The 27,985-nt window shown below is 40.9% G+C and overlaps 3 protein-coding genes and 1 long non-coding RNA gene across 6 annotated transcripts in view; 2 read left to right on the top strand and 2 right to left on the bottom strand.

Moving 5' to 3' along the window:
• Positions 1 to 8,460, bottom strand: part of sema3bl (sema domain, immunoglobulin domain (Ig), short basic domain, secreted, (semaphorin) 3bl) — a 64,366-nt gene extending 55,906 nt beyond the window's left edge. For both annotated transcript variants that reach the window (XM_062392222.1, XM_062392221.1), the window contains exon 1: positions 8,203 to 8,460. In XM_062392222.1, the coding sequence (XP_062248206.1) occupies positions 8,203 to 8,302 (100 nt within the window). In that variant the 5' untranslated portion in view covers positions 8,303 to 8,460. The remainder of the gene's footprint in view (positions 1 to 8,202) is intronic.
• Positions 8,461 to 18,134: 9,674 nt separating this feature from the next.
• On the bottom strand, positions 18,135 to 22,182 carry LOC133956255 (uncharacterized). Of its 2 annotated transcripts, none has more exons than XM_062391164.1 (5): positions 21,219 to 22,182; positions 20,737 to 20,958; positions 19,540 to 19,739; positions 19,255 to 19,383; positions 18,135 to 18,520 (listed from the first exon to the last, which is right to left on the bottom strand). In XM_062391164.1, exons 1-5 carry the CDS (start codon positions 21,253 to 21,255, stop codon positions 18,368 to 18,370), a joined length of 741 nt encoding a protein of 246 aa, XP_062247148.1. In that variant the 5' UTR covers positions 21,256 to 22,182; the 3' UTR covers positions 18,135 to 18,367. The 2 variants fall into 2 exon arrangements, with proteins under 2 accessions (XP_062247148.1, XP_062247147.1); XM_062391163.1 differs by having other exon boundaries at positions 19,152 to 19,383.
• A 6-nt stretch (positions 22,183 to 22,188) lies between these two features.
• LOC133956256 (uncharacterized) lies at positions 22,189 to 22,946 on the top strand. The gene is made up of 3 exons (XR_009921108.1): positions 22,189 to 22,369; positions 22,732 to 22,791; positions 22,883 to 22,946. It is a non-coding gene; the product is annotated as an uncharacterized LOC133956256 (long non-coding RNA).
• An 88-nt stretch (positions 22,947 to 23,034) lies between these two features.
• Positions 23,035 to 25,815, top strand: LOC133956257 (uncharacterized). The gene is made up of 3 exons (XM_062391165.1): positions 23,035 to 23,099; positions 23,188 to 23,225; positions 23,467 to 25,815. The coding sequence occupies exon 3, from the start codon at positions 24,169 to 24,171 to the stop codon at positions 25,516 to 25,518; it is 1,350 nt and encodes a 449-aa protein (XP_062247149.1). The 5' UTR covers positions 23,035 to 23,099; positions 23,188 to 23,225; positions 23,467 to 24,168; the 3' UTR covers positions 25,519 to 25,815.
• Positions 25,816 to 27,985: the final 2,170 nt, after the last annotated feature.

The raw sequence follows: 27,985 nt of genomic DNA on the forward strand, positions 1-27,985 counted from the left end.
TTACCTTCACTTTTTATATACTGTCTGTGGTACAGCCACAGGAAAGCACTGGTTTGGCCATAATGTCATAATATGCTGTAATCCAATAGAAACTATACAACCCTGGGTTTTTTAATAGCATGTGGAGCTGACACAGAGAGGAAATGAGAGGAACAGGGTAGAAAACAGAGCAGAACAGAACCTAGTGGTACAGACAGAAGAAAAGAGACCAGCACAGAGTAAAACAATAGATCAGATGGGCTCACAGAGGGTGGGTCAGAGCCCTAGAGGACAACAGGGAAGTGAGCTGCTGTGAGTCTTCACTTTTCAGGGTGTGGCAGAGTGTAGAAAGTTTAGATAAATAGTTTTCCAGGACTTGAACCCCCTTGGTGGGTGTCTACTGCTGTGATTTGTAGCGCTCATGATATAACAACTGCCATAGCTGTAGACACTGGGGTCGGCTTTGGAACACAAACACACAGACACACACACAAACACACACACACACACACACACACACACACACACACACACACATGCAGAGTGTCAGTGGGGTCCTAAGTAATCTCCATGGTCAAAGCCACTCTGTCTTTTCCTTTCCTTATCCCCTGTCTGTCTTTATTTCCGTCCATTTATCTCTCTCTTTTAAATCTGCACCGCTCTGGTATTTGCATCTTGTGTAATGCTTGTTTTTTCATCCCTTCATTCATCCTCTTCCTCTCTTTCATCGAACCATCCTTTGTTTTCTGTCCACATTCACAGATCTTTCATTCATCATCCCCCTCTCTTCCTCCTCCGCCTCCCTCCTTCTCAAGTTTCTTTAACCTTCATTGAAGTTTCCTCTCCTTTGCAGACATTTCCTTCTTCTATTCATCTTCCATACTTCTGCTGATTATGTGCGTATGTGCAGCGCTGGTACTGCTGTGTGCTTATCTTTCTTAACTGCAACTAAATCCATCAGCCGATCCTTGGATTTAGAGGAACATTGTGTGGTGTTAGATTTATCCCCCAGATCATCCCTGAGGTAGCTGGTAGGTGTTTATCCAGAAGCCGTCCAGCCTCACAGCGTAAACTCGGCACTAAGGACGTTCATTTTGTGAAGGAAAACAAGGACTATATAAAATACACAACTTTTCTTTCTCTATGTTAGATGCTGAGACTGTGACTAATAAGTGTGTATCCTGTCCATTTAATAGTGTGGTCAACCACAGTATTAAAAAAAAATAAAAAGGTTTTTATCTACCGTAATGTTAATTTCATTCCGCCAGCTAGTGCATCATCACCATCATTAGTGGTGAAATGCCATGAAAATCTAACACGTTTACCAGTGTTATCACTTATTGTTAAATGTACTGAAAATATTCAAACAGTTGTACTGATACACTTACTGAAGCCACTTCACCAATTTTCATATTTATATAATGTACATTATCAGTACAAATATTAATACAGCAGGACTAAGATTAACTTTATTGTCCAACTAAGTTTAAAATTTGTCTTTGGCTCTTCACCCATGCTGCAGCCATACAAATACTTAAGTTATTTCTAAGGTTATAACGTGACATCTCATGATGGATAATATCTAAGCATGGGTTGCATTTGATGGAACTGTTGGGCCCTGGTGGAGGTATCCACTCTACTGAGTGTGATTCTACAAGCCAATCAATGTTATTTATCCATTTTGTCTTCATATTCAAGTGACTTGAAGGTGTAATTTCTCCACCATTTCAGTGAGAATCATGAGACTGTTTAGAATCTGTCTCTACTTTATATTCCAGAATGGACTCAATCTATTTTATTTTTCAGGTACATTTTAAACCTGCTGTGCCAAGAAATGGAGAAATCAACCAAGAAACCAACTTCACCAGGACACAATGAAGAAATGTGGTCCTGCCCTCACTGATAACTAATCTTATTTCATCCACAAGCAGGAGGAACAATGAGAACAGTCACAGGAGGAGGGGATTTCTTTATCAGCATGACAGTTGTGTTTCCAGCCCTGCAAATAGAAACAATCAAGGACAGATTTTATCATCCTCAGTGTTTATATTGGATTTCTCACGCTAAATTTCCCTTTTAAAGTCCCATTTTTCCCCCTTTGTTATCTTGTTCTTTCTTCTTTTCCTTTTTTGCACTCTCCCCTTTACTTTCTCTTTTTCCTCAAACATCCCAGGCACCTTCTCATCCCTTTTTCAAACCCGAGCTTCCTTTCCATCTGTGCTCATTGGTCTGACCCTGTTTTTATCTCCCTTTTGCAAACTCCCCCTCTCTTGCACATTTACTGTCAATTTCCCCTCCCCATGTGTCTAATTCCTCCCTCTGTGTGTTGTCTGAGCTCGGGCCAGGACGCCATCTGTGGGCTGTCTTATGAGCGATACCGTCGACACCGCACACATGAGGTGACACCTTGAGACACACACATGTCCACATCAGATGCAATTATTGTGTCTCTCTCTCACAGACACACATACACAATCACTCCACCACCACTAACCACAGTCAACCTCAAACAAACACACACACACACACACACACACACACACACACACACACACACCTACAGAGACAAACTAACACACACACACACATGCATACAGCCACACTGAAGCACATTTTGCACACCTATGCTTTCCAGATCAAAAACACCTCCACACTGATGCCTCAGCACACACACACACACACACACACACACAAATACACTCACACACACACACAACCAACTACGGATATTCAACATTATCTCTGTGCATTTCTCTTTGTCTCACACACCCCTCACATCATGTGTCAGAAACATGAAGTGTGTTCCCTCTGTCAGCGACTCTACACACCGCACAGGAACTGTAGCTTCCAAACTAAATATGGGGAATATGTACAATGGGCTACTGTGCTGCTTTCATAACAGTACCAATCATATGTAAAACTAAAATAAAAATATAATTATTATGGTACTATACTTTACTATAAAGTATACTAACATGCACTGTCAATGTGTTGTGTTAATGAAAATGAAATGGTTGTGTGTTTAATATGTTTTTACAAGAGCGTATACACTTAGGGTAACAAATAGCAGCCAAATTATCCTAAATCTTCCAGGACGTTAAGCTTTTTCTTTTTGCCAAACTACAAATTACAAATCTAACATCTAATCCACTTCAAATTATAATCCGCAAGTCAGTTTATAATATTGAATCATTGTGTGTTGTTCAAACTAATGCACTGAGATTGAATAACATCTGAACTTGTTTGGTCTTAAAATAAATCTTAACAACTTCAACAAGAAGGACAACGTGTTGCCTAGCAACAGCTAAAGTCACCGACCTTAAAACTGGATAATATGAACTTTGATGAATTGCCAAACTTGCTTCAGATTAGTAGACATGTGTGGAAGTTTCCTCGCCCTCACTAACATTAACATGCTTTCCCGACTTCTCTTTAACATTTAAATATCTGTCAAACTGTCTCAGCTTCTTCAAATACACTTTTTCATTAGTGAAGTAGATTTTCAGCCAGAATCAATAAAGAATTAATAGTTTGACCTTGACCAGGTCACTTTCTTATTATTCTATATTCTTTGATTTTCTTTATGAAATCATATAGACCATATAAGTCATGTAATGTAAACTTTAAATAAGGGCCTATGAGCTGAATAGTCCCATGACTAAATCTTAAGAGCTTAAACAAACATTTGAAATATAAACACATGTCAGCCATGACTAGAACCTTTAAAGACTTCTCCTCCTTTTAATATTTCTTAGAGCTGGGGCTTCGTAAAAAACTTGTAAATGTCAGACAAGTTGGCTGGGCTCTTGAACTTTCGGGTTTGTTCTTTTTGTTTCCTATTTTTCTTTTCCAGGGCTGGGTGTTTGGTTGGTCCAGAGGCCTGGGACCACTTAAACTGAACGCAGGAAAAGCAGCGGAGAAGAAGAGCAAGCTATTACATGGAGCAGTGAGGGAGTGATGGGTGCGAATCTGAAAGAAAGATGAGAAATGAGCGGAAAAGAGCTGGAAGATGAAAGGATAGAGTTCGCCCTACATTTCAGCAGCTCCCGCTTCTCCAACAGACTCCCGGTGACAGATTATCCTGCTCCGCCTAAGAACAACTAACACCCGTCTGCATCTGTGCTTCTGGGCAACGCCGACTGAGAAAACAAACTCATTAATTCACCGGCTGTAAGGGAAAACAAACAGAAGTCCTCACTCTATAACTAATGCAATCTGATCAAAATAGGACGCTGATGTGACTGTTTGTGCTTTTGACTGCCTTTGGTGAGACAAAGTGAATATTGTATTAGACAGTGTGTGTGTGTGTGTGTGTGTTTGTGTGTGAGAGAGAGGGAGACAGAGCATACCAAAACACAAAGGAGATTTAAATGAATAAAAGAAGCAGACAGATTGAAGGGAGTTGGGAGACAAATGAAGGACATGCAGTGACACTGAGAGAAAGACAGGGAGAAAGGCATGATGGGAGGCTGGGCTCGTCAGAGGTCTGGGAGTCCAGCCAACCACACACATACACACCCACGCACACATCACCCACCTCAACACCATGCGCTATCACCTAATAAGACACACATGAAAACAAGCACATTCTCACTGTTGTTCAGAGTTTGCATTTTCTCTCACCCAGTGTCAGCTCTGACTGGCTCCAGCTAACCAGCTGTGAACCCTTAAAGGTTTAGTGTGTAAGATTTAGGTGGATCTACTGGCAGAAATTGAATTGAGTGATTTTTAGTAATGTGTGGTCATCTAAATACAACGTGTACAAAATAATTGCTGTCTTTACCCTTGAATAGGCCCTTCATATTTAAATAATTTACATCAGGAGCGGGTCCTCTCTCGGAGTACGCCATGTTGTTACTGGACAAACTAAACACTTTTTTAATGTTTTGGGTGGAAAGAATGAGGTGAGGTGTGTTCAGCTGCAACACTGCATTTCTGACGCAGGGCAGCAGAGGCATAGTCAAGCGAATGGAGAGATGTGAAATCTTTGCAGCTTAAATAGAGCGCCAAACTGGAAGCGTGTGTATTGTACAGGATTGTCGAGAGTGAAGCATGTCACATGATTTGAGCAGAAGCTAAGTCTGCTGCATGCAAAGTCTAAATGAAACAAAATATCAGGAGGGGAGAGCAGTGGCGCACAAGTAGCCTATTCTAATAGTTGGCAGGTAAAATGGCCTTCTTCCTGTATGAACTTCCACCCTCTAATTGATTGAAATGAGATAATCACAGCTTTTCCTGTCACCAAATTGCATCTACATCCTCCTGGGAATACAAACACCCTGTGGCTCCGGGCTGTAATGAAAAAAAAGGGAGTGAAGCCACAGTCAAACAAACACAAATGAAGAATGCTGATGTGAGAAGGAGGAGTGAGACATTAGACTGAACAGAGAGAAGAGGAGACACATTAAGAGGTAAAGACAGATTTACCATTGGACATGAGACAAGACAAAGAAGGACTGAGTAACTTATATCAAAAACAGGGTGAACTGTGGGATCATATTTGGGGTCATCTATACAGGAAGTGTGGAACCACGGCGTCCTCGATAATGAGAATCTAATTGGCCGAGTTTCTTCCCACACTCCTCGTCTTGCATGCAAAACGAGAGTCGAGCTTTTGTCTTTTAGGAAACAGCAGTTTTATATGGTGTTGTTTATTGATCTACCGCGGTGGAAATGTGGCAGGCTGAAAGGAGGCTTTTAATGTGTAAAACACAGTGAGTCAAACTAGGGCACTGCTTTTCCCACCTCTTGTGTTTGCCCAGGGCACCACTTTGTTTGCTCAATAACAGAAGTTCCCTCCACTCTGCCTCCACTCCTCAGTTGTGTTGCACTATTTCCGATTTATAATCTCTGTGACAATTATCATCCAGGAAACTTCACAAACTCCCCGAAGTAGCTTCGCTGATTAATGATTGCAAACTGGCAAAATAGAATGTTTTGTATGGAATAGCATGCAGGAATAATGGACAACTCTCAAGACGTTGAGACATTGAGAGAAAACACACAATCAAGACAAACCAAGGAATCCATTACAATGTTTGTCCCATTTTGTCAAACAAAACCAACTTGAGAACTACTCAATAAATATATTCCACAACACAAGAGTGTTGAAATATCATGCCAACAAATCTGCTGTTCAGCCTCAAGCATTGTGAGTGGTGCAAGAGGAAAGGCCATTGTGCCAATCAAATAAATTCCTGTGAGAGCCAAATTTCATGGTCATTTATCCATTACAAAATCTTTTGTGCAAGGCTGATCAGCCTGGATATGTCACAAGATAAAAAGTCACGGCATGTTTCAAAATGGAAACAGTTTGGATCAACAAATCTCATGAATAATTTTTCTCACTAAATGTTGATATTTATTATGCACAAATGTAACATTTTGGGCCAATAGTATTACAAGAGGAAAGATCACAGGTCTCACCATAAACATCAAGTGTAATCCTCTGTGGGACTCAGATATCTAAAGCAAAATGTTGTGATCTTATCGGTAATTTTCATAATGTTGGAAGGATGGATAAACTGAAAACCCACTAAACTTTCAAACCTCAGACCTTGCTACCAGCTGAGCAGAGACAAATATGTGATGTTAAGAGTTTATCGCACTTTCTGCGTTTCTTTTCCGCTGAGAGTTGCATACTTGCTCCGGTCACATGTTAACGCCCACAGTTCTATTCATACTTAAATGAGGGTCCGTGTTGATATGGCGTTCTTTGCTTGTGTACCTGATCCTGAATTGTTCTATTCCAGTAGGTGGATATATTGTACCGGTGGACTGGATGACGACATTTTTTCGTCAAGAGGACCATAGCAAAGAGACTGGGAGACACTATGTGAAAACTATGACTTCACATGTAAAGCAGACACTGTGTAAATGACTGTTACCAAGTAATGGATCCCTCACTTTCTACTCTCCTTAAGGTTTCATAAATGTGTCCCATCAAAAGGAACTACCCCTATAGTCGAGGGGTGAAGGAGTCAGGATGTCGTATCTGTGGCTTTTAACCTAAAATTGTGTTCAAAATCCTTCTCTATTCGTCCACTTTGATTATTTTACCAGTCTCTCTCCCTCCGTCCCTCCAGGCAGTGTTTCCAGTACAGGCAACAGGAAGAGCAGAACGGCTCCGATGGTGACTGTTCTCCTGAAAACGGGAGGAAATCCTGTGTGATATCTATCGCTGATGATGATTGCAGAGCCGCTCAAGGCTTGAGTGAAACAAACAATGAGAACAGCTGGCAAAAACACAGACACACTAAACACAGACACACACACACACAAGGCGATGTCTTCAGGACTTCAGAGGACATCACAGTGACTTAGACTGATCGATGGAGACTTACTCTGACCTTACTTGCCTAACCCTAATCCTTACCCCCAATTAAATGATTGTGATCATTGAGACTTGCCTTGTGCCTATAATGTGACTGTGTAAACGATTTAGTTCCCAACAACATGACTAATACCGGGATCACACACACAAATACACGTTATTATCACTCAATCAGTCATGTCAAGCAGCAGCAGGATTTAAATCACAGAGGAGGAGAGGGGGCACATGTGAACAAGCCATATAAGATGCATTATATGGCAATGATGCAATGATTTGGAAAGAAATCAGAACCTTTTGTATAATGAGCAACAACGAAGCAGCCTATAAATCAGTGTAATCATCGTTTCATCTCCAGTGTAACAGCAGCGAACCGAAGACAGGTGATTATCCAGGTTTGACCTAATGTGTGAGAATGTTTTATACTAAAAACATCCAAACTGTGCTGATGACAGATTGTGTAACATCCTCCCTAAGTATTCCTTCTTGGTTATTGCCCTATAAACTTTTATAATGTTTCCAGGCTCAGAGAGATGCAGCTCCGCCAGACCCTCCTCCTGCGGCTGGATACCCTGCATGCGCTGCACCGCCGATTCACAGGCAAATTAACGCACATGGTAAAATACACAAGACAGTAGCCAAAACATCTCCTTCGATTTAACGCCTCAAGCCCGGACCACCATGAAGAGGGTGTGAGTAGTGCACAAATAATAATAAAAAGGAGGATGTTGAGTTGATAAATGCGTAATTACTGAAAGGAAAAGCAAAGAAGACTCCAAATAGTCCACAAGAGATAATCACGACCACTAAATAATGATAGATAGATAGATAGATAGATAGATAGATAGATAGATAGATAGATAGATAGATAGATAGATAGATCACTTAATTACCTTTATATGTCAGTCTCAGCCGTGGTACATTTAACTTGGTCGCTGAGACGATAGTGACAAGCAGCGCAACAATGTGAAAGAAATGCGTAAATTCCTTCATTCTGCTTGAGATTCAGAGCATCTGTTTTTCAGCTGATGCTTTGAAAACGACCAAATTCCAAGAGAATACAGTTGGGCGTGGAAATATGCGTTTTCAGGTAAGTTCCCCCGGTGCGTAAAAAGGGTCGTCTGCCGAGCAGCCGCGTGTCCACTCCAGTGGTGAGGTGATTCAGGGACTGCGCTCCACAGACCGGCGCTCCGTCACACCGCTCCCAACAGTGAGAGAGGGAGAGGCAGCGAGAGAGAGAGAGAGAGAGAGAGAGAGAGAGAGAGACCACGCCTTTACAGCACAGCGAGAGAGAGAGAGTCTTGAGCTCCTTTACGCACAGCAAACCAGGCGCACTTGGAGGGGCGCTCCTACAAGTGAATCACAGCGCTATTTCAAAATCCTCTGGGAGTGAGTTGCATGTAATAGCATATGATTAAAGAAAAGCTCGTGATAATTGAGCTCTTTTCTTCAACAGATGTTGCGAAATAGAAACTTGTGTCCAATTACAAAAGTAGTCTGATTCTTGCATTTATTTAATCTAGTAATTACTACTCTCTTACTCTGCAATATTCATTCATCTATCTCTATGTAACTATTTTTTTGTATTTCTTTTTTGTGGCCATAATGCCTTTTATATGTGCCTGTTGTAAACCTACCTGTTTGTTTTGTTCTGTTCTCTTGGTCCTGTGTTAATGCTCTGGAGCTACTTCAGAATTATTCTTTGTCAATGGTGAGTCCTCCTCAAACAGTTCTACAATATACTCTCACTTTTAATTGTTTGTGACGTTTTGCGAAGAGTTATATATATATTTACAGTCTATGGTGCAGACTGAAGCATGAACTTTGTGTTCATCCTACCTGGATTATCTTATCTGCCAACACTGACCTTCAGAGCGCTGGTCGCAAACTGTACAAATATTGAACATATCACACGTCCAAATCACACTAAACTTGGCACTGCACTTCCTCAGCCAATCAGCAATACATGTTTGTGGAAATGAGTTGTTAGATGTAAAGCACCTTCAATTGCCTTGTTGCTGAAGTGTACTTCACAAATAAACTTGCCTTGCTTCACTTTTAGCAAGTTGTAGGCCTGTCGGACAACTGATGAAGAAAGACGTCCTTCCATCTGACGTTTTAATGAAACATATGAATAATGAACTAAAGAACGAATGGAATATGACAAGATGAATTAACAAAAACTGAAAAGAACATGTATCTCTCTGTCAACTGTGAGCCCTTGGCATACTTGGCCTTCCTTAACCCCTTCAGTGGGATGCACCCTAGGACGTGCTCAGTAGTTTAATTAAGTTGAGGGGTACCTTCCACACAACCCCCCCTCCCGTGTGCATCTATTCACTAGCGAGCCTACAAGTGAGCACAGGGGTCACGGCAGGGTGATAGAGAGCCATTGAGGGTTGCAGTGTTACCCCGACCCCAAGGCTTTTGGGAACACTTGTTTGTCGGAAAGAGGCTCTCATACATGTTTGATAAAGGCTCTGAGGCAGAACGCGGGGAAGGAGCGGAGCGTCAAAGTGTCGGTGGGAACGCTGGGTGCTCGAGATGACAGCGCGTCATGTAGCTGTGCTGAGGGCTTCTTTTGTCAACTCTCTGTTCATTCATGTTGTGAGGAGTATTCCTGCCCTGGGGTGGGACAAAGAGACGATATTGAGTTTGATTCTCCCTCAGTTATTATATATCGCTGCATATATATATTGTAAAGGAGATTGATTGAGATTAAATGGATCTTTGGTACATGTCGCACTCTTCGCTTCAATAAGATGCGCTATTCAGAGAACAAGACATCAAATGTTGTATTTATTATCGATTATAATAAATTTGCATATATTTGCTAAATTTGAGAAAAGGCTTTTGCCGACAAAATGTTAGATATAAAACTTGAAATGTATATTTAGTTTAGGAAATATTGATATATAATCATTCTATAACCGACATGGTTTTATCAAAATTATCTTATCCACGATACAAGTAAAGAAAAAAAGATATGTACCTGCAGAGTAGTACATTAAGTATTTAAACATTATTGCAGTATAAACAAAATGATCAGATTGCTGACAACACAAACTCAGCCTCATTCCACTGGTGCTGTGCTTCTCAAAATTAAAAACAGGTTTTGAGTAAACACAAACGCATACTGATGGAATAAAGATGTTGCTACTTGTCTTCAGGCACGTTTTTCTTTTTGTCCTTTAGATGACAAACATGTTTGAAGGGATTTTGCTGTGGCTTCATAAGAGAATCTGAAATATTATCTGCGGTTTCTGTGTCTGCTCTTGTTTGGTGCCATCAGGCGAAATGAATAAGAAAATCAGATACAGTGGCACGCAATGTGAAAAGTTGTGTGGAGGCCAGAGGCTGCCGGTTGGGTTGTGATGATTTTCATGTTGTCTGTCATCATTAATTTGGTATTAATCCGCTGCAGCCTATGCTGTTTTAAGATATTTGAGATTAGATTGAGAATCCCGACTGTCTTTGATAATCAGTATACTCCTTAAAAAAACAATTAATTCATTCTAAACCAAACAACTGATTATGCAGCCTTCAAGTTCATGTATTTATTCTGTTTATATGTAGACTATGCATGCATAAACCAAACCAAATGTGGTAATTGCACAGTGCAATTTAAAGAAATATTAAAAAAGTGAACCTAGAGTATGTTATCTACTTGTCTGTGTCCAAAAACACAGTCAACATACATGTTATTTGCTGGAAAACCACTAAAAAACCAAATTTAATTTGCAATAAATATTTTTTTTCATGCAAAAAGCAAAACAAAACAACAAGTAATTATAGAAATCAGTGAGCGCTGTTTCTTTTCTTGTGAAACGCTCTCAGCTGGCCTTTGATTGGATGACACTTGTCCAAAAGTTTTTGAAGGACACACAGACATGGGAACACAGCCGAAGAGGAGGCCACAGGCAGAGCGGGTTTTCAAGAGCTGCATTAATGAATTTGTAAAACAGTTGCCAGCCTAACATCCCAATTCTTGTGTGTTCCCTGTATTTTCCCCAAAGAACTGGTAACTGGAAATGCCTCTTAGAGAAGAAATGCCTCTTTAGCCGCAGGATGGTAAGAGGAAGACGAGGAGCATGGGGTGATTAGACTAAATGAATTTTCCTTGGCCCTGTTTTACTCTTCTCTCATTTTCTCTGTAAATTCCTCAGTGTCATTACCAATCATAGACAACAGTACTGTGGGTTTCAAACATGGTGATTGCTCTTCAAAACCCAGCATCAGATCTTCCTGCGCCTCAGCTCCACCATCCAAACTCTCAAACAATGTAATTCAGTATGAAGGGAGAAACATGCGTCTCCGAATTCATTGTGTTTGAGAACTGCGGTCAATTGTCTGATTGAATTGTCCCGTCTGGGCGAAAGGACCTTCTTTGCGCCTCACAAAATCCTACTGGGGCCGAGTTATGCTCTTAAAGCTGTCAGTGGAAATGAAACGCAAGAGCACTTACCAGCATCTTGACATTGCGTCACTTTGACAAATCAGACTGGCGCTCCTTGAGTGGTGATTGGGAATGGCGGGGCAGAAGTTCATGAATTCACAATGTGGGAGGTATAGGGCAGAAGAAGTGGATGGAGAAAATTGTTGAGGCACAAGACAAGGAGACAGCTGGTGTGTTTGTGTGTCTGCCTGAGGGCTCATAAATGTTTCATCTGTCTTGGCCCTGAGAGGAGAAACCCAGATAATGGAGTTGACATGAGAAGAGACACAGTGAAGGACAAAGTGAGTCAGCAAAGTCACAGCGAGTGGAGAGAGAAAACAGAGGTTTGAGACAGAGGGAGTGGAAGACAATGTCCAGTGTGTTGTACAATGACCTGTGTCCACACACAGGAAGCTCCAGGACGAGCATTAACAGCCATGAGCAGTGCTGTCAGCATAAGAGTGGTGCACAGCATCAAGATTCAAACTCAGTGGTACTGCATAAACACGTCACTTCTAGAAGTGAACTAAATTTTGTTATACAATCATATAAGGACCTTGTTGGAAAAAAAAAGTAATTGCTTCCATTGTCTTGACCAACAATCTTAGCGTTTACATTTTCAGAAGCCATGAGAAGATGTTGGGAAAAAACTAGCAGGGAACTTGCAGAGTGAATACCTCGGCCAAGGCGAACACAATGTCTTGCATTGTCAAAGAAAGTGGAAGAAATCTCCTGGATCTGCTCTCTTTTTCGAATCCAATCCAAAAGTTGCAAGGTTCTTCCCTGACACATTTCCCAGCCTTCAGAAAAGTTTCAGAAAACACTCAGGAGTACAAAGCTTCACCACTGTCTAACATTCTTCTCTAAATCAATCAAGCTGCAACAAATTTCAGACACTCATAATTTAAACATTCCCTGTTTTTCTATCTCGATCCACACACAAAAGTATATACAAATAGGAAACAGTATATAATATTAGAAACATTGGAAAAATTATTGAGTTTGGTGAAAACATACAAAAAGAGGGGTTCTTCCGTGGCCTGTACCTCACCCCTCTGAAATGTTTCAATGAAATCAGTTTAGTAGTTTTGCAGTAATCCTTCTAAAAGACAGAAAAACAAATAACAATGAAAACAAGAAAACAAACTCCGCCAAGTCTACATTAATTGACTAAAGTTGCAATAAAATCGACACACTCCTTGACATGAGGCTGTGTACTCTTGATATATTTGTAGATCCATGCACTACTTGCTGGGAATTTGGTGAAATGTAAAAAAAAAAATGCAACATTAAGGAAATAAAAAATAAAACACTTACACAGCAACATTGTATGGTTTTTTCCTGACCCATATTGCGTCATTCCACTATGGTAATCTGTCCAGTAGTTTTTGAGCAAGGCAGCTAACTAGCAAAAAAGTAAAGTAAGCAAAAACATATCCTCCTCCGTGGAGTTCAACATAAGCAGTCATCCACTCTGTTTGAGCAGTAGTGACTATTGCTGGAAGCAGCATGTAACACTGAAGACCCAATGTGTGTGAAACTCCAATAAATAATGTACTTAACAAAAAGTCAGTGATTCATTCTGGAACATGACCCCACTGACATTTTCTATCAATCAGCGGCGGACGAACAACATCGACAAGGTTTTTCCCAAAACCGGACCGTTACCACGGCGGTCATGTTTACCTGAACGCCGGCTCCTGGTTTCTTCTTTGAGTTGCAGAAAAAACACACAGTAGACAATATAGAGAAGTGTTTTTATTATACAACTTTTAAAATATATAGCTGTTAAATTAAGATACTTAATATCAAAGTGTGCATCACACATCAGCATTTACAGCAGCACCACACAGTCACCAGTGAGCAGGTGAAGAACATATCGTCCAGCTTGTGTCAGCTTGTTAGTTGGGTATCGACAGCCATCCCTTCTAGCTCGATCCGTTCGGTACGGCCGGCTCTCTGGGAGCAGACGAGTGTCAGTGGGCAAGAAACCAGTCGGTCTGCAGCCTGCAGGCCTTCCTCCAGCTGGCGGCTCACACAGACAAGCTAGTGATCTTCGACCTCTACCGTCCTCGGAGAATCACCATCGCAGAATCACCATGTCTACCTAAAGATGTGACAAATGCAGCGGAGGAGTCGTCTAATCACAAAGAGTGTGAGAAGATGAAAGAGAGCCCGGCCGGTACTCTTTTTTGTCTTCTCACACTCTTTGTGATTAGACGACTCATCCGCCGCATTTGTTACATCTCTAGGCAGAGATGGTGATTCTCCTTTTGGTGGAGGACGATGCTCGTGTGGTTCTTTTTCTTTTCTGTTGCTGCATCGTTCTCCTTTTCTACATTTTTCTTATCTAAGGTCTCTTGGTGCAATGCAGCCTCCTCCGTAACCTTTGCACGGCCGTCTTTTTTATCCTTGGCTGCGAGAAATTTTCTCTTGGTTCTACAGGTTTAACCACAGGAGGTTCAGTCGTCGGTTCTTATTAGAGCAGCGTCGCTTCTTGGATGAGCGTCGCTTCTTGGAGCCATTTCGCCTCTGGGAGCAGGGTTGCAGCATCGCCTCTGGGAGCAGCGTCGCATCTGGGACCAGAGATGTCGCATCTGGGACCAGAGGTGTCGCATCTGGGAGCAGCGTCGTCGCCTCAGGGAGCAGCAGCGTCGCCTCAGGGAGCTGCAGCGTCACCTCAGGGAGCAGCAGCGTCGCCTCAGGGAGCAGCAGCGCTGCCTTTGGGAGCATCGTCGCATCTGGGACCAGAGGTGTCACATCTGGGAGCAGCTTCATTGCCTCAGGGAGCATCAGCGCTGCCTTTGGGAGCAGCATCGCATCTGGGACCAAAGGTGTAGCATCTGGGACCAGAGATGTCGCATCTGGGACCAGAGGTGTCGCATCTGGGAGCAGTGTCGTCGCCTCAGGGAGCAGCAGAGCCGCCTTTAGGAGCAGTGGCGTGTCTGGGAGCAGCATGGCCTGTGGGAGCAGCATCGCCTCCTGGAGCAGCGTCGCCTCCGGGAGCAGCATCGCCTTTGAGAGAAGCTTCGCCTTTGAGAGCAGAATCGCCTTTGAGAGCAGCTGCATCACCTCAGGGAGCAGCAGCGTCGCTCCCGAAGGCAGCGTCGCCTTTGGGAGCAGCATCGCATCTGGGACCAGAGATGTCGCATCTGGGACCAGAGGTGTCGCATCTGGGAGCAGCTTCATTGCCTCAGGGAGCATCAGCGCTGCCTTTGGGAGCAGCGTCGCATCTGGGAGCAGCAGCGTTGCCTCAGGGAGCAGCAGCGTTGCCTCAGGGAGCAGCAGCGTCGCTCCCAAAGGCAGCATCGCCTTTGGGAGCAGCATCGCATCTGGGACCAGAGGTGTTGCCTCTGGGACCAGAGGTGGCGCCTTTGGGAGCAGCGTCGCCTCTTGGAGCAGCAGTGTCGCCTCAGGGAGCAGCAGCGCCGCCTTTGGGATCAGTGGCGTGTCTGGGAGCAGCATGGCCTCTGGGAGCAGCATCGCCTCCGGGAGCAGCGTCGTCTCCTGGAGCAGCATCGCCTTTGAGAGCAGAATCGCCTTTGAGAGCAGCTTCGCCATTGGGAGCAGTGTTGCCTTTGAGAGCAGCATCGCCTCTGGGAGCAGTGTTGCCTTTGAGTGCAGCATTGTCTCTGGGAGCAGTGTTTCCTTTGACTGCAGCATCGTCTCTGGGAGCAGTGTTTCCTTTGAGTGCAGCATCGTCTCTGGGATCAGGGTTGCCTTTGACTGTAGCATCGTCTCTGGGAGCAATGTGGCCTTGAGGGCAACATGGCCTTTTATAGCAGCGGCGCCTTTGATAGCAGCGTTGCCTTTGATAGCAGCACTATCAATGGCGCTATCAAAGGCGCTGCTATCAAACGCGACGCTGCCTATGATAGCAGCCCTATCAAAGGCGAAGCTGATATCAAAGGCAACGCTGCTGCCATTGAGAGATTTGACCTCAGAAGCTTCTGATTTCAATTCTCTTTCTAAGTTTCTTTCTCATTGTCCTCTGTCTTTGGTGGAACCGGACAAGCAGCTTTGTTGGAGTCTTTGTTGTCTTCATTTGAAGAGCTGTCAGACTTTTTAGCTTCACCTGGAATTAAAGGAAACTGATAAAACCTTAACAACCGATGAGGCGATTGAGTACCAAGTGAAACCAGAAACAAAAATAAAGAGCATCAGCCTCAACTTGTCTCTTCAACTTTTTTATTATTCTCTTTTTTGGGTTTTAATTATGAATTTAACTAGAAACAATCAAAATATATGAGGCAATTTCCCATCATGTGTAAACAACTATTCAGCCTCTGGTTGATTTTATTACTTAAGCTGATTGAACTGTTCAGATGTTAATACTGAAAAGTTATGTAATATAACTATGAGACGTATTTCAGGAAGATTTGCTCATCGTATTTCACAGTTGAACATTTGATTGATTTTTTAGATTTCTTTGAGTTTTTATTCTGTACATGGTTGAATTTGTTGTTGATAAGAAAACAAATTGTGAACTTGTCCCGACCATTTTATCGTTTGTGTGAACTTTATTTTGTTGTGTATTTCACAAATCTAAACTAGGTTTCACGCTCTCCTTGATAATCTGCTCCAGATTTCACAAGTGGGGTTTTTGAGCTAGATTTGGTTCTGATGTATTCTGGATGGGAACACATTTTGGAATACCTATTTTTAAATCTTCCTTATTCAAAGCTTTCTTCCACTTTTGGTCATGTGATCATATTCAGGAGGATCATCCAATGTGAAGGTTTGATTCTTCATTTTCATCTTCATCTCCATTCAGACACGGCCACTCATTATGACTTGACTGAATGTTCATTTTCAGTTTTGTTTGGCCACTGTTGGTTTGTTGTTTTTAGAAATGATTCTAGTCTTGTTGCTGATCTGGGTTTGACCTGTAAACTGGACCTTGACTCTGTCTCGTAGTGGAAACCCTTATCACCTGTTATCTGATGGGTTTGTGATGTTTTTTTACATTATTACGATTTCTGTAAATTCATCCAACCTCACTAATGGACTCAAAAAGACTTGCTGTGGTTTAAATGCTGTTCAATGAAGTGATAAGCTTGTTTTAAAGGAGCAGGAAATCATCCCATACATATATTTTTTGTTCACAGCACTGAAATCTTCCTTTTTGTGTTGTTTATGATTTTATTGTGCAGCATAGCTTTTACAAACATACAGTGGCGTCTCTACATTAGGGGGCACGTGGGGCACTACCTCACCAGATCCAGATGGCGCTGTTGTGCAGAAAGCTCAATACATCTGTACTTTGTGTCAAAATATATTTTATTTTATTTTATATGCAAAGTAGAATGTGTGTGTGAATATACTTGACTCACAAGCATTATAGTCTTGTTTTGGAGTCATTTGATTCGTGTGTGTTCCTGTCTGTGTGCTGGCTCTATGAAATGAGCTTCTCTCTTGCCGTCCGCCTCTGCTCTTGGGGGCAACGGCCCAAGCTTAAGACTGTTGCCATGGAAACACCAATGAGTGAACCACATAAAAGTTAACATTGGGGAGGGGGGGTGACTTTCAGATGTGCCCAATGATATCTGCCTAGCAACTCGACTCGAATAATGCGAAACGCGACTCCAGCTCCGAGCCTGTTGCCTGCTCGGCTTCACCTGAGCTAACAGGCTAACAGGCTAGCACGACCTGAGACTGTAGAGAGGTTTCAATCGCATTTCGGATGAATAATTCGATTTGATCTTCGGTTTGTTCTCCTGACAGAGAAGCTGGACACGTCTGCGCTCCAGTTTCTGTGCTAACCCATATGGAAAAGAAATAGAAGAAACTTACAAAAAAATATATAACTTTCCATCACCTCCAGTTTATGTCATGTATTGTGCATCATATAAGTCATATATGATTTATTCCTGAAAGTGGCCACGTTTGCATTCTTTTCATACAATATAATAAAAAGAATTGCATAAGAATCATGTGAGAACCATGTATGTGGAAAATAAGGAAAGCACACAACGTATGTTTTTCATACATGTTTCATATAATTGTTGCAGTTTTCTTTACTATGCCTGTTATAAAGAAATATACTTTACATATATGAACAAATACCACTACATGTAGGTTTTCTGTATGCAAAGTGAATATTTTTTCCAGGGAAATTATACTGTCTTTATATGTTTCATATAGGTTTATTAAATGGCATCTAATAAAAATCTCTATAAAAACATATAGGAATATGTACCATTACATATAGATTTTTTGTATGTTAAGGGAAGTTAGCCTATGAAATTTGCAAAACAATTATCAATATTACATACTTTTTTAATGAATTATTTCATACAGCTTCATATAAGTTTCTATCATAAGAAACATGTAACTCACGTATGAAAGTGACGAAACTTAATTTGTTCCTTCACTACTGCAAAGATACTTTCTACCATTCCAGCTACATAACTGCAGTCTATAAATGCTTTCAATATTCGAATGCTGCAAAAAATGGCTGTTAGAAAAACTTTTTATTTAATGGACTTTATTTGCAGTGAACTGATATTATAGTGAACATCAACATGGGCAAAAGTAGGGAGGGATAAAAACTTGCCCACTTAAAACAATTTCCCTCTAACAGGTAAAACCTGGCTACAAATGTGACACTGTAACAGTAACAGTTACTTCCAGGTGGATAATAATTGTGGTGTGGTTTTAAGGGGGTGTTGTAACAGAAACCATTTTACTTTTGGCACGGAGCTCTGTGATCTTGGCGTTGATTGTGCTGCCAATGCTGGAGGGCTGGGTCCCAGGACACCTCTCAAGCGTTGCACCTATATATTATGAACACAAGAATAGGGGGAAATGGAAATGAATAACAGTACAATTATTGATCTTGAAGCAACCAATAAAAAAGCATCATGACACTATATTAATGTCTAAAGGTGCCGGCTCTATTGCACTGTATTGGAGATACATTGAGAACTTACTAAAAAGAAATACGTCACACTGTAGGACCTTTGATAAAGAAATGGCTCTATCAAATGCAAGACGATACTTCAGACTGAAAAAAACGTATTTTTCTAAATGTGTTCATTTGTTTATTTGCTGTTCGACAAAAAAAAAAAAAAAAAAGGATTTAAGAGGCACTTGAAACAGCAGAGAAAGTATTAGCCTACAATAGCATGTCATGTGAGGACCAATATTACCGGTGCATATAAAGAAAGAAAAGGAAGATCAGACAGTATTCTATGAATTAGGTTCTTCCATTTGACAGAGGCATTTTTTCATTAACAGTTATACATATAAATGTTGGGTAGATATGTTCTCCATGCCTCTCATAAAATGAAACCCAATGCCACTAAAGTCTGCCAATGTAGAATGCTGGTATGGTGTATGACTCCATACATATTCCTTGTCTAAAATCAGCAACAAAAAAGCATGGACTATTGTCAAAATATATACCATAAAAGGTTGAAAACCTAATGTAGATAGCATCCAGTTTACTTTTGTCCAGAGGTAGACGAGCATCTCCTCTACCTCGTTTCCCCCCTCGAAGATTGCTCACCAGCAGTATCTCCACTGGGAAGACTGCTGTGAGCAGATGCCTCACAAATACTGTAGCCGAATTTGCATTGACTGCATAGGCCCACGCCAGTTTCTCTACCATGACTCCAGTCCCAGGATGGATCTCCACCTATTTAAACAAGGAGACATGATGAGTATTTAGGGTTCAAATATAATTTGCTCACCCCTAGAGATTGAAGACATTAGAACAAAAATACATGTACATCTGAACGGCAGTAGATCCAATTTATGCCCTGTATTTATTTATTCTTTAAAAATCAATTACCTTGGACGATGGAATGACAGATTCTGATGTGGAGCTGGACGGTGAAGATCTGGGGAGGGACAGCAGCGAATCTGCAGATGATGAACCAGGCCTGGACTGCGGAGAACTTTGGGGGGGCAGTCGTGGTGTGGTCAGCTGTAGTCGTGGAGGTTCAGCCAAATCAAATACATTCTTCATGGTCTTTAGGAGTTCAGGCACATCTATCCACAGCAGATCGCAAACAAAAATGGAACATCATTCTTTAGTACAATGTTAAGTAGGCTAAAGTGATTTTTCTCACCTCAAACTAGGAAAATAGATGTCACCTTGACTTGCAATGACTGAGTCAGAAAAGTGTCATCTGGATCCGAGTCATCTGGATCATCCTGATATTTTTGAGGACGGACTGGTACCCTCTTGGTCAGCTCAACAGGTTCATTTTCCTTCAACAGTGCATTAAGTTTATGGGTTGCCTCATAACGAGTAACTAAGGAAGAATGCAAACAAACAGATTTAATGGCAAACTGCTTCATACTCTAAAGCACTTTTTGTATCACCAGGTTATGACACTGTCAGCATGACAATATAGTATGTGCTGTGTAGAGCTGTGGTTCACACAATGGGGTTTGCAAAAAATAATAATTAATATTTTACTATATACCCATCCATATGAAATTTGGGTTAATGTTTAATAGACGTTGTGTACTAAAACATGTATAAGAAAAATCTTATCAGACATCAGACAGGTGTTTGTGATCTAATTTGTGTCAGTTTAAGGGTACTTAAAAGTAGGAACCACAGCTACAGAGTACTACAACTATGGTTAACATCATGAGATAATTGTGTTGTAGTGTTGTTCATGCATTCACTTAGAGACAAGGAAAGTTGTGCAGATAAGTATTTTGTAGAGCAGTCGCTTATACATGTTAAAATGGTGTCAAAAATGTTGCAAATAATATGAGTTCCATTAAAATGTGTTATATTTTAAATCAAAAGTTGGCTTATTAAAATAGGGATCATATTTTGACTTGACTTTACCACCAATAATATTGTAAGCTAATAATTCATCATGTATACTGCAAAACATTTGTTGGAAAGTATTTATCCAACTAGCAAGGAAAGAAAGCACAAAATGTCCCCTGTCTAACTTTAGAAGCCTATTTTCAGGTTATGTAGAGAGGACAATCTTCACTTTGAACCATGGCAACATTAACTTACCACTGAGAAATTTAACAGTGGCCCGGTAGTGGGGACACCCTCCACACTGTTTCTTCCCGTGGCGCCATTCGATAACGGCTGAGTAGGTGGAGATGGGATTCCCATGTAGGTCCATCTTGGAATCATCGTACCTCCGTATATTATCAGTTTTTACTTCACTGAGCTTCCCACAATCCTCCCCTTCACGCCACTGCACCACTGCAAACTTCCTCTCCATGTGTTCTGTAGTGAAACATAATGTAATTATTGCTTAGCTAAGCAAGATATGACCAATACACTATCTAACCATCATTTTTTTCTTTTTTTACAGGGTATCTGTATGTTTAGGCAAGTGAAATTGAATAGGCACAATTCTGCCTTCTAAACTGAGAATTCCCACATTTCGTTGGTTTAATGTGTTTTAGCATTAAGCTAACTATCACTTAGCAAACGCTACATAAACAGAAAATCCGATGTACGCAAAAATACGTAAATGTACTTACTACTAACGGGAGGTTCATATGTCTGCAGTGTATCCATCGGGCGATGATGATATGCAGAGAGAGCATCAACCGACAAATATCAACCGTCAACCGTTAAAATAACGCACTCTCGCGTGGTGTGCCAAGGCCTGGCGTTGATAGCTGCCAGGTACACCTTCGCTCTGACCGGCATGATGGGCATGACCCGCCCTACGCTGTCTTTGATTGGACGTATCCTGATACTCCCATCAAATCGGCGCTCTCAGGGATAAAAACAAACTTTTAACTTCCTGGGTGAAATGGTAAACCTATCGTCGAACTGGCCTCTGACTGTTACTTTAGAAACATGCCGAAAAGAAAAGTCGTGAGACCTAACACAACAGAAAGAGACTGCGGAGAAACGTTCCTACACGGACTTTGACGAGATGGAAAAAAAGGTATATGCACGCTCTCTGCAGCTCATAAGTGACGTTAACGTTACAGTTGTTATCGTTACTAGTTACTGTCCATTGTTTCATCAGGAAAATTCACGGAGCTTTGTGTGACAGCGGGGAGCACACCGCGCAACAACATGTAAGTGCAGTTTATCTCTTGTCCTCTCTGTTTATCAGCTAACAATAGTCAATGTAAGGTGAACTGTTTCTCACTGCACTATAATCATTCAAGGTTATGTGTACAAATGTAAACTGAAGTGTCACTTTTGCACAAAAGTATGAAAAGTATGAAACTTCATACACTTAGGTACATGTATTCTCAATGAGCACGAAATACAGTGGTAGCATAATGGCCTACACGATGTTTGCCACATGAATGGTGAATTCTGTGCATTTGTTGTGAGAAAGAAATCCCAGTATTTGAAAACCTAAAATGCACTTCATAATATTTCTGTTATATTTAAGTTATCCAAAGTGTTACTAGAGTAAATATGAAACGTTGACTAGAAGAAGAAAATGAACTGTTTTTAACTCATAAACAAAGCACTATCTTATTGTGGTTCAAAAACAACCAGTTAACAATATGGAAAGGGAGAAAAACTGCATTGTAATTGTTTCCTGGGGAGCTGTGTGAAATCTGTCTCAAACGAGTTCTTGATATACCAATTTAAGGATGATGATGAAGATAATACCCAGAGAGAAGAGCAGCGTGCAGGACCTCTCACAGTACCACAGCAGGTGAGAAATAAATTACAGGATTATACAACCTCCCCTCTCTCTCTTCCATATTTACATATTTATTTATGTAACCTTTTTCTCATGGCTTTTGAAATCTGAATATAGGTGCCCAGGCTATAAGTTGACGTCATCCCTTCATTCTTATGTTGTTCTGTGCACACCGAGTCTCTTATACACTGATACATCACAGTGTAGAAGAGAGAGATGTAGAGTTCAGAGATGTCTTCAAGTGAGCTCGGCTTCTCTCCAGCCGCCCATAGTGGCTCTTTGCCATCAGTTCAAAATCCATTCCATGAATTAGGTCACTGTTAGATCCAATCTCTAATTTTTTTTATCTATTCAATAAATGATGTTCCTCTCAGGAAAGTGAAGATACCACCCAAAGAGATGAGCTGAGAGAAGAACCTCTCACAGTGCCACAGGTGAGACAAAACTACAATATTAGGCAACTCTACCTCTGTTGCTTACTCTTACAGTCAAATTATCTACGTTGTTTCTTTGTATCATTCTTAGGAAAGTGATGAAGATGATAGCCAGAGAGAAGAGGAGAGAGCAGAACCTCTCACAGTGCCACAGGTGAGACAAAACTACAATATTAGGCAACTCTACCTCTGTTGCTTACTCTTACAGTCAAATTATCTACGTTGTTTCTTTGTATCATTCTTAGGAAAGTGATGAAGATGATAGCCAGAGAGAAGAGGAGAGAGCAGAACCTCTCACAGTGCCACAGGTGAGACAAAACTGCAGTGTCATATAATCTTTTCCACCTCTATCCCTCTCTTTCTCTTTAATGAGTTGTTAATTTCTGTCCTTTTCAGGACAAGAACAAAGAGCAGAATCTTTCACAATGGTGCAGGTGAGACAAAAGTTAAGCATTTACATATGAGGTTGATTACACATTAGATTAATTTGTCATTAGACAAACTGTAACATATTCTGCAGTTTATTAACGTGTACACTTTCTATCCATCCCCTTTTTTGTAGTTGTAGCTTCTGTTTATCTTCCATACTAAGTGCAGTCTGCCAAAACAAGGTTATGAACAAAACAAGGGAAACCTGATCAGTTTCAATGCAGTGCTTCTTATTCTGTCATTTAGGACAATGTCCCTCAAGAAGTTGATGATGTCCACTCCTCCCATGGACTAACAGAAGAGCAAAGCATCATCTCGATTCTCTCCTTTGCATTGAGACCCAACACAACAGGTGTATTAATGGAAGACCTGCTGAAACTGCTCAAATTGCATTCTGCTCGGACTAGTGCAGTGAAAGACAGTGAAAGCCAGTTTACAGGAAGGACATTTCTTTATTCACATGCCATTGAAGGATCAGCTGAAAGACATTCTTGAGAACCAGGGTATGCATGATCTATGTTTTTGTGCTGATGCCGGTACAAAGCATGTAATAAATGACATATGTGATGGCACCTTATATCAGACTGTAAGAGGATTTTCTGTCTCTTACATTCAACTGTGATGGTGTACCAGCTTTTCAGTCCTCCAAATTTAGTATTTGGCCAATATTATGCTGTGTTAATGAGATACTACCTGAGAGTAGGGATAAACATATACTTTTATGTGGTTTGTGGTTTGGATCCAAGAAGCCAGACATGTCCTGCTTCTTTAAACCATTTGTTGAGGAGTGTGCCAATCTTTCTCAAGCTGGTTTTGATTGGCTGCATCCTAGTGACCAGTCATTGAGACACATTGTGCTGTGTGTGTGATGCAGTTGCAAGGCCATTACTACAGAATTTTAAGCAGTGGAATGGTGAGTATGGCTGTGGAGTCTGCCTTCACCCTGGGATGCAAACAAGGAAAGGAAAAGGAAGCACAAGGGTTTATGCATGTCCAGATGAAAAGCCAAGTGACAGAAATCATAAAACCACAGTAAAAACAGGACAAATAGCTGAAAGAGAAGGGAAGACCATATTGGGCATAAAGGGCTCATCTGCTCTTGCAGATTTACCATTGTTTGATCTAATTAATGGGATGGTCCCTGACTACATGCACTGTGTGTTGCTTGGTGTGTGCAGATACATGGCGACTTTATGGGTGGATTCTAAAAGCAGTTCTGAGCCATGGTATATTGGTGCACAAACAGCCATCATTGACAGACACCTCTTGTCTATTAAACCTCCAAGTATTGTTGCTCGAGTTCCAAGATCTCTAATAGAACGCAAATTCTGGAAAGCCCATGAGTGGCAGCACTGGCTTTTGTACTACAGCTTGCCAGTTCTGAAAGGCATACTTCCACAGAGGTATCACTCTCATTGGGCATTACTGATAGAGGGCATAAGCATTCTGTTGGGGTCTGAATTAAATGCTGAGCTGATAAATCACTCACATGTTTCATTAGTGTACTTTGTTGGAGCTGTGCAGTCACTGTATGGGAAAGAGCACATGACATTCAATGTTCATTCACTACTGCATTTAAGCAAAAGTGTTGTACACTGGGGTCCTCTGTGGGCTCACTCAGCCTTCATGTTTGAAGATTTCAACGGGTACCTCCTGAAACAAGTAAAAAGTAGTCAAGCTGTTCCACAACAAATATGCAAACAAGTGGCATTATCCCGTGCTTTCCCCTGTTTAGCAAAGCAATTCTTGACAAATGCATCGGCAGAAGTTAAAGATTTCTGCAATGAAATGAGACAGGGAAACCAGCATGTCAAGAAGTATACAAAGTTGACTGAGGTGACTGCCCTTGGTCCACCAAATGTGAGATTAATATCTCTTGGTGACCAAGCTGCTCTCCACACAGTGAGAGAGGTTCCCACAAACTCTGTGGTGAGTTACTACAAGAGAATTGCTGTAATTGGTGGTGTTGTTCATGGTCATACCTACACCAAAATAAAACAAAGAAACAACTCTGTTGTGCTTTTGAAGGATGGAAGTATTTTTACAGTCTCACACTTTATTGACATGGGTGATAAATGTGTATATGCCATAGGAAAATATGGCAAATGTACAGTGCAGAAGTTGGCCAGAGGTTCTATAATCAGAACTCAACTGAGCTACATGTCAACTGTTCACTTTCCCACAGGCTTTCACAAAGCCATAAATGCCACTCTGATAGTAAGACCATGTATGTACATACAGTGTCCACAGTCCCACTCGATCGTGTGTCGGCTACTTAATATGTATTACTGTAAATGATTGAGTGTTGACTGTGAAGGTGGAGTTATTGCTGTTGTGTTTCTGAGCAGAAAAGGAAATATTTGTCCAAATTTTTATTGTTACAAATTCAATTCTAATTCTTATTCTAATGTAATCTGCTGATCTTGTGCAAAATGTAAAATATTTCTACAACAAGAATGGAATGAATATGATTGTATATAATTGCTCCTAAAATGTTAAACAATATTTTGCATGAAAACCCGCTTTTAGTCGACTCGTGATTTCCCTGTAATTTCATTGTCAAATCATGTTGTTTATTTGAATTTCTCACATTTGTGGCACCACAAGTACATTTTGTAAGTATTTTATAATGTTTGCAAGAGTTTAGTTTCACTGATGATTGTCCAACTTATATAAGTTTGATATTACATTTTCCTACTAAGGATATTGTATGCAACATTACTGTCATATATTGTTCTTATAAATACCCTAATCATACAAGTTTCATTTTGTTTAAATTTACTAAGGATCTTATATCTGGTTTCACTGTTGTATGCTTTACATACAAGTTTCAGACAGAAGACATACAAATTTTATAAGATTTATCTATATCTTTTCCATATGGGAAGACAAGTGTAGCATTGTATTTATGTGTTAGTAGTGATGATCAGGTACCTGTACATGGCTTGTTAGTTTAGCTCCGCTAGCCTGCAGGCGATGCTAGCGGGACCGTACAGAGTTATTGAACCGACATAAACCAACATGAACCGGTCCAGCCAGCGGGGTAAAGTGTTAGAGTTGATGGAGTTGAGGATGAGTGTGTTTGGAGAATAAGCTCCACCACGTAAGCTATCTAATGGTATGTAAAGATGTTTCACTCGTCAACCCATTTGACTTGACTACGTTACACAGATTATTGTTCTGCAGAACCAGATTTACTGTGATCAACTAAGACGTGAGTATTTAAATTCACATCTGCATTTTAAGAACAGCTGTTTAAAGTAGCATTCCATCTCCCAAAGCTCTTTATCCAGAGTATTGATGATGACGTTGATGTGAAGCTATGTGTCAGTCTAATCTTTTAACTTAGTTGCAATCATTTTACTTTAATGCTGTATTATAGGCAACATCTTTGTGCCGCGCTGAGCGCTACAGCATGTGAATTGTATTTGAAATAGGATTTCTTCTCCCTGCTGGCACTCAAAATGCAGCCCATAGTATATCTTACTGGTCTATATAGGCCTACTGCTTATAATAATCAGCTTCCTCTATTTTTGTGATGGTGACATCATACAAAGTTGCCCCACCAGATTTTTCAGGCTAAAATTGCCACTGCTATCAATTAAGTTTTATGCCTTTCACTGGACAATCAGCATTTGTTACCTTTAAAAACTCCCAAACTGCAATTTGAAGCAAGTCTATGTCAATGCCAGTAGCAATTACAGGAAATCAAATGCCTGACATTTTCCAGAATTCTTCTGAGCCAGCTGCTGTAATAAAAGCTTTTCAACAATAGACATGTTGACATGATATGAAAATCACTGAAACTAATGACATTATACATTTTTATTATTTACTCCTGTGCCCTCCTATACTGTGAAAGTTAAATGTTGTCCTTATAAGATACTGTGTGTTTAGTTCTTATTCTACTTGTGCAATACACTTCAGACAATGTGTGGCCTCTCTAAATTCTACAGAAGGTATGACTGCATAAAGAAGAATCCTCAACTCTCCGCCGTCATTTTTATCATTGTAGCTGCCAACTGGACAGTGACACAATCACATCATTGCATTTCATTCCTGTATCTGTAAATATGTTCTCCGTATGTGATTTATGTATGTATGTCAGTGATGTGTTAAGTGTACAAGCTACTGGATGATCTGAATTTCCCAAGGGATTAATAGAGTATCCATCGATCTATCCATCTATCTATCTATCTATATATATATTATACTGACACTATACATTGGCACATGCATATGCTGAATTGAGCTTTGTCTCAGTTCAGGGGCCACATCTCTGAGAGGCTGCATTTGAAGACAGTTTGCATCACAGACAAGGCTTCTTTAAGTGTGGCCAACAAATGTGTCCTTTCATTCCCATGCAACAGACTCTCAAAACAGGTGGATCCTTCTCAGGCCAACCTCGTCCCCAATGTTGCGAAGCAATGACGTAGCTGAGCTCCAGTAAACACAGAGGCTCAAACCAGCTAATGATACCATGGTAGGTGTGGGATAAGCTGAATAGGAAATCCTAGTCTCATTTCGTTGTACGTGGCCCGGGATGGCCCTGTTGACTGTTGCCTCAGCAGGAACCCTGAATTGGGACACAGCTATGGTGTGGTGATGAACATCGGCACAAGGGAGAACGGAGATGGACGCTTATCCTTTATGCACTCATATCTTCTATGACAAACACAGAAAAACAACAGATCTTTGTCATTTCAAACCAGGGCCCCACACTGAAAGGGTGTATTGGTTTCACTCAATTGTTTTAGAAAAGGCA

This window comes from Platichthys flesus, chromosome 7 (assembly GCF_949316205.1).
Source record: "Platichthys flesus chromosome 7, fPlaFle2.1, whole genome shotgun sequence".
Lineage (NCBI taxonomy): Eukaryota > Metazoa > Chordata > Actinopteri > Pleuronectiformes > Pleuronectidae > Platichthys > Platichthys flesus.